This window comes from Gobio gobio (genome assembly GCF_949357685.1).
Source record: "Gobio gobio genome assembly, chromosome: 23".
Lineage (NCBI taxonomy): Eukaryota > Metazoa > Chordata > Actinopteri > Cypriniformes > Gobionidae > Gobio > Gobio gobio.
The window spans coordinates 39,025,790-39,033,283 of NC_137119.1; the positions used below are offsets into that span (position 1 = coordinate 39,025,790).

Genomic DNA, 7,494 nt, shown 5'->3' on the forward strand with positions numbered 1-7,494 from the left:
TGCCTGAGATACTACGTTTTGGACATTGCTTAGTGTCGCATAAGCTAGAATAGTAAGGGAATACATGTTTGCTTTTTTAATTTAAAAACCACACAAATAACAAACAGTTATTTATTTATTATATTATTTTTTGGATAATGTTTTAAAGCTGGTTTAAAGTTTGTTGTATTGTGCTTTCATCCCAATGTTTAAAATCAGAAAATGTTTCGAAGCATTTATGTTGGCAAATGTCAAATCAGTTTGAGTTATTTTACACTTGCTGTATTTATTTAAAAAAATTCAAATTAGCCCATGATTTATTAAAGTTAAATAACATTTATTAAAGGGATAGTTCACCCCATGATTTACTCACCCTCAAGCCATCCTAGGTGTAAATAACATTCTTCATTCAGACGAGTTATTTTACATTTAAATATATATATATATATTTATTGTATAGTTAATGTAAATGTATAGTTCTATTTATTTAATATAACTCTGATTGTATTCGTCTGAAAGATGAAAGTCATATACACCTAGGATGGCTTGAGGGTGAGTAAATCATGGAGTAATTACAATTTTTGGCTGAACTATCCCTTTAATAATTGTTAACTGTATATAAAAGGTATATAATATAATATAAAATAATAAAAGGTTAAACTGAGACGTAATCTGCACTGACTTTATTAAAATAAAAGTAAGAAATCTCCTCTTCCACCACATTCATAATAATAATAATTATGGATGGCATCTGTGTTTGTCCTCTCTGAGCTGCTCTTTGACACTTTTGTTTGTGGCAGGTGACCTTTCAGGTGTGTGTGTGGAAAGCTGGGCGAGAGGCTCGGGTGTGGTGTGTGATGCTCGTGGACCGGCTCGTCCCTGGAGCTTTGACCTTTCAGTGTGGAGGAGCTTCAGCTCAGGTACGGCTCACGGTCAGAGTTCACCTTTACCACAGCAGAGCAACACGTCACGACCAATACTGTACACCTGTAAGCACTGCATCACCACGCATTAGCTCAGACCGCTTCACCCCACATCCTGAACCGAAACATTAACCTCTTTCACACAATCTGTCCATTAGTATTTATTCTGTGTGTTACGCCGCAGTCATACCGTTTACCGCACCGCATCTTTTCCTCCACCACTGTCTTGCAATGCAGAAACTTCACACAAGCACTAATATAATTTGACATTTTTATTGCAGGGTGTTTTATGTACAGATCTCAAATGAACACACGTAATGCACACTGATGAGTCAATAATGTGAGATTTGCAGTATCCTTCAGTTTTATTGTGAAACAAATCATCTCTTTAGATTATCTTATTTAAAATGATTATTTACAGAAGACAGAGCGTCTTAAAAAAGAATGGACGAATGCTAAATACACTAAATGTGTCAGAAAATGTAATGAATACATTACAAACAAATACATTAAATAAATACAGTTGTGAATACAGCTTAATAATTTCCGTCCTGTAACTGGACTTTAATTGAAATAATCATTAAGTCAGTGCATGTATTTTGTCCTCCTCCATCAGCTCTTTTTGGCATAAGGTGCTTGATTTTGTCTTCGCTTTACTTGATATTTCATATCAGACTATTTCATAGTCTTTTCAACCGTTTATTTTGTAAATGGCATGGTGTTTTATATAGCATGTTAATCGTACAGTGTACTTATATACACTAGTGTTCAAAAGTTTGGAGTAGGTAAGATTTTGCGTCATTATTTGATCAAAAAAATGTTGAAATATTATTACAATTTTTTAAAATAACCGTTTTCTATATGAATATGTTTTAAAATGTAATTTATTCCTGTGATCAAAGCTGAATTTTCAGCATCATTACTCCCGTCTCCAGTGTCACATGATCCTTCAGAAATCATTCTAATATGATTGCTGCTTAAAAAACATTTATGATTATTTTCAATGTTGAAAACAGTTGTGCTGCATCATATTTTTGTGGAAAGCGTGACTTTTTTTCAGGATTCTTTGATGAATAAAAAGTTCAAAAGAGCATTTATTTCTAAAAGAAATCACATTTTTGATCAATTGAATGCATCCTTGCTGAATAAAAGTATTAATTTCTATCAACAACAACAGAAAATCTCCCTGACCCCAAACTTCTGAATGGTGAAGGCTTCACATAATAGAAGCCTTTAGATCAAAATGTGTAAGATCATAAGAAAGAGGAGGTGTGTCCAAACAGAAGTTCATGTTTACTCTTCTCCGTTCTTTCTGTTCATGTTCGCTACACCATCGTGTCGGTGGTGGTTAGCGGGCTGGTTGGACACAGCGTGTCCAGATGTTGAATGGACGGAGGTCTGTTGGGCGTTTTGGAGCAGAGAAGGACACTTGAGTCGGCTTCACACTTGGTGGTTCTGCTGTGCCACAGAGCTTCAGCCGTCCCGGCCCGTATGGCCAGCCCGCCGTCGGACAGCACCTCTGTCTTCACCTGGGACGGATTCAGTTTCATCAGCGCTTCCAGTGAGCACTTCTGCCTTTCTTTAACACCGCCTCCTCGTTCCACCATGTCTCTGTCGTCTTTATCTTCCTTCTCCTCCTCGTCCTCTTCCTCGCTCTCTGAGCAGTTTTCATCTCCCGTGTCTTTTGTTTCTCCCAAAACGCCTCTTCCGCTGACGTCTCCGTTTGTGATTCCCGCAGGGTCTTTTTTGAGGGAGAGATCGAGCGGCCCTTCGTTGGTGCGAGCCGTGTGCTCCAGCGCCTGTTGAATGTGCGACAGCTCCGAACGGATCTTTCCCAGGTGAGCCCACAGGTGGCACTGCTCGGGCAGCGATGCGGCGCGCTGCTCCGTGTTCTGGTACTGCCGCAGTAATGTGGAGAAATCCTGCAGGAGAGCAGCTGCCGGGTCTGTGTCTCTCTCCATTCCTCTCTGTCTCGCCTCCAGCTGTTCAGACATATGCAGCGGGGACGAGACGTCACTGCGGGGGCTGTGAAAACACAGTTTAATTGTATCTAAATACCATTCATCAACTCTGTCATGAGTGTGTAATGCATAGACGGAAAGAATACTCAAGCTAGACATAGCAGATGTAAAGCGTCTTTGTGTATATTTATTTATTTTCACTTATTTTTATTATTATACCACAGGCTTCATAGGCCTCAAGTGTTGCCATTTTCAGAGTGTGTCTATTTACACTAAGTGTTGGCACCTTGTTGGCAGAGGCTATTTACACTAACCCCGCCCACTGACATCTGTTTGGGCCAGACAAAATCACGGAAATCACATACTTCCCTACTGTATAGTAGGTGAAAAACAGTATGTGACAAAATAAGTATATCCGAATTCACAGTACTCATAACAGAGTAGGCAAAAAGTCACGGGATGACCTACTGGTGAGATTCTGAAGTGTGCATACGATTTGTGAATGGCGGTGAAGTGCTGCAACTGACGCCGGAAGGTCACATGATAATGACAACATGGCGAATGTAGTACACCGGATTACATTCATACACACACTATATAGAACACACTTTTTTAGCGGTCGTGAAGTAATTATTTATTCAAAATAAGTACCTACTCAAGAGAGTACGCGATTTCGGACGCAGAGATAGTGTAGGGGTAAGGTGTGGCAGAACGTTTTTTTTTTTTTACGCAAATCGACCCTAGTTAGAATTCACCTTTTGCCGAACTCGCTCTACTCCCTTTTCCCATCACATATCAGATCGGAAAGGCATTTATTTTCGATAAAAATAAAGAACAAAACCGAAAAGTGGAAATAAATTGTCCAATGTGTGTTTAATAAGAAAGTGTTTATCGGTTAGGGGTAAATGTAGGAATGGCTTTTTTGTCCCAATAAGGCGGCATTTATTTAATAATTTTAATAAATATAATAATTTACTTTCTATGTTATTATTGCATACTGTTTAATGTACAACAACACTGATGCACCAAAACTACTATTTACACTTATTACAAAGAAAATACTGCTATTTTTACGTAGTGCAAATACTATTTTCACTTAAAGGTGCAGTGTGTAGTATTTATGAGGATCTATTGACAGAAATGCAATATAATATACATAACTATGTTTTCATAGTTACCTTACATAATGAAGCTTATGTTTTTATTACATTAGACATGAGCCGTTTCTATGTACACACACCGCGGGTCCCCTTACAGTGAAGCCGCCATTTTGCGCCGTCATGTTTCTACAGTAGCCCTAAATGGACAAACTGCTCTATAGAGCGCTAGCTACTCTCTGCTGTCTCAGACGAAGACATATTTGTCCTGTGTCGGCCACCGTAGCTTCTTTATGTGCTTCGAAAGGGAGGGCTGAGCTAATTCGTGACCTCACCGCTTGATGCCTCTAAAATGTACGCATGTAAATAGCATATCGCGAAGAAAATGCCGTTATTTTCACTTAGTGTAAATAGCCACTGCCTATCATTTTTAGGGTTCTTGTCTTACCTGTTGTGTATAGGCAGCCTGCTGGACATCAGGGAGGCGATGGATGTAGATTTCGGAGTGTATTTCAGAGAGTCGAGGGCAAACTCAAGTGCTGGTTTCTTCTCCCCTGGTGCACCATGGGAGTCCAACGATGCTGCTGTCCTCTTCAGACTTTGCTCTCTGGTGAAGGAAGCGTCCTGCTGCCAGCCTGTCTTTCCTTCCCTGGATCGTGTCCTCTCCTTCGGGGCGTGGCTCGGCTCCGGGGAGGAACGCGTGGGAGACCCCCAGGCCGCGGGCGAGGTCTGGCTGGGCCGCAGGGCCGGAACCTTCCACAGGTTTAGCTTGGGAGGGTATGAAGGCGGCGGAAGGCTTACGGCGGGCGGTTTGATGAGTTTACTGGTTTCGGAGGATGTTGAGGAGGGCGTTGCACCGAAGGTGTGCTCGCACAGGAAAGGATAATACAGGTGAGGAGGAAGTAGAGGCCGTTCCGAGTGTCTTTGCACATGGGCGAGCTGTGCGGTTGATGCCAAGAAGGGCAGTGGTGCGGTTGTGGTCGCTGTGCTCGCTGTCGTAAGTGCCGGGTTTAGGTATGAAAGGAGTCCAGGAGCCAGTGGGTATCCAACGCCAAGCAAAGACAGATTGAAACCAGTTGTGTCGGGGCATTCAAGTTGACCCGTTGACGCCGGTGGAGGGTAACAGGGTAAAGACGAGGCCACCGGATCCGATTTGGGCTTTGCACCGGAAGTCTGATTGCTAAGGATGCGCCATTGCTCCGAAAGCAACGCTGCCGATCCCGACAGACACGTTTTAGACAGCCTATAATGTCGAAGCTTTGACTCCACCTCGACTGAGCGTGCTCGTAAAAGTTGCTCCTCGAGCGAGAACACATCCGCCATCACGAGTTCGGCTTCTTGCTTGGATCGTTTGCTTCTGGAACACATTTCCGCAGATTCGGGACTCATAACCGCTGAGCCGCTTGTCTCCATTACCTCGTCATCTTTCTCCGCTTCTCTTTCAGATTCTCTTTTCTCAGCCTCCTCGACCTCCAGACTCGCCGCCGAATGCGAGGGCTCATCCGACATCGCGGCCTGCTCGGAGTGCCCCTTCGCTGGGCTACGGGAGCGAACGCCTCCCTGCTGGAGCCGGAGTTGGTCTTTTTTATACGGCCAGTCGGACTCGATGAGCAACGAGAGGGAGTTTTTGCACAGGCTGTACTTCATGTGGTTGTACAGGTGGGATTTCTCCATGCACGTGAACGGGCACTGGAAGCATTTGTAGTTGTAGGGTTTGCCCCACGGCCGTGGGATGTAGTGCGGCTTTTTGGGCTTGCGTTCCTTGTGTTTACAGCCCACCTTACAGTCGTCCTTCGACATGGTGCGATCAGAATCAGTCCCAGATATGAAAACAGGCTTCTCTCAAAGATAAATGTCTGAGGCGCTTGTGTGTTTGTTTATGTGTGCGTTTGAGGACAGGTTTACATTGAGTGCGTGTTTGTGTGTGAACAGTAAACTTGTGTTTGGACAGGACTGGGATGCAGGAACGCAGCCATCAGATTTCAGCTGTTGAGAAAATCAAGAAAACATTTGATTAAACTTTTGATAATAAAAAGTATTACTTAATTCATTATTACTGAAATAATTTAAATTGTTATATTTAATTATCTAGAATAGTATTAAACAAATATTATTATAATAATTTCATAATATTTAAATTATATATAATATTTTAGAATATTATTAAACAAAATATTACTATTTTATCAATTTAATAATATTTTAAATAATTATTTTTAACTATCCAGATTATTATAAAAACCAAGTATTATTACAGGTAAACAAAATAATATTATTATAATAACTTAAAAATATTTAAGTGATATATAATAATTCAGAATATTATTATTTTATAGATTTATTAATATTTTAAATGATATGTAATAATTCTGATCATTACTAAACAAAATATTGTTACTTTAATAATGTAATAATATTTTAAATAGTTATATTTAATTATCTAGAATAGTATTAAGCAAATATTATTATTATTATAATTTAATAATATTTAAATAATATATAATAATTAGAATATTCTTAAACAAAATATTACTATTTTATTAATTTAATAATATTTAAGTGATTATTTAATAATTCAGATCATTATTAAACAAAATATTACATTAATAATTTAATAATATTTTAAATAATTATTTTTTAACTATACAGATGATTATAAAAACAAATATATTACAGTTTTTATATTTTTATAATATTTTAAAATATTGAAGTGATATATAATAATTGATAATATTATTATTATTATTTTATAAATGTATTCATATTTTAAATTACATGTAATAATTCCGATCATTACTAAACAAAATGTTATTCATTTAATCATATTTTAAATAATTATTTGTAATTATTCAGATCATTCTAAAAACAAACGTTAATAATTTAATAATATTCTATATTGTTTTATTTAATAATTCAGAATATTATTACAGTAAGCAAAATATTTTAAAAATGTAATAATATTTTAAAATATTATTTAACAAAGACAAAAGTAGAAAAATAAATATTTATTTTAATGATCAGAATTAGATTTAAAAGATGTGAATGTATAGTGTTTGTTTGCAGCCCATTTTACTTTTGTGATGTGATACTTGGACAGGACTTGATTTTATTAATTAGCAATTGATTGGATGGTGAAAAGTGTCTGTGTGACAGGTGGTTGAAAAATAAAGAGTTTGATGACATCAGAAAAGTCATTTCTGAAGTTTTTACATTGTGATGAAAGATTGTGTACTGATGAATCGCTCATAATGTGTCGTAAGACAGTAAATAGAGCCAGTGTTGTTTACACACAGACTTTAACAAAGAGAAGAGACGTTTTTGGTTTTCTCAGAACTGCCGAAAGTCCTCTATCTGCCACCTTTCATTACGTCCAGGGTTGCACCAGCGAGGTGTGTGTGTGTGTGTGTGTGTGTGTGTGTGTGTGTGTTTCTGGAGGGGGCTGCACCTGTGCGCGGCTCTCATGTTCACTGTAGTATTTACAGCAGGACCCTGAAGGTCAGCTATAGGCACATCCTGACAAAGGGCAGAGGGACG

At 38.6% G+C, this 7,494-nt stretch overlaps 1 protein-coding gene across 1 annotated transcript in view; it reads right to left on the bottom strand.

The window, feature by feature from the left end:
* Positions 1 to 1,160: 1,160 nt before the first annotated feature.
* Positions 1,161 to 7,494, bottom strand: part of prr35 (proline rich 35) — an 11,397-nt gene continuing 5,063 nt past the window's right edge. The window contains exons 3-4 of the mRNA XM_079805873.1: positions 4,409 to 5,946; positions 1,161 to 2,927 (exon numbers count right to left, since the gene is read on the bottom strand). Of these exons, the coding sequence (XP_079661999.1) occupies positions 2,228 to 2,927; positions 4,409 to 5,760 (2,052 nt within the window). The 5' untranslated portion in view covers positions 5,761 to 5,946 and the 3' untranslated portion in view covers positions 1,161 to 2,227. The remainder of the gene's footprint in view (positions 2,928 to 4,408; positions 5,947 to 7,494) is intronic.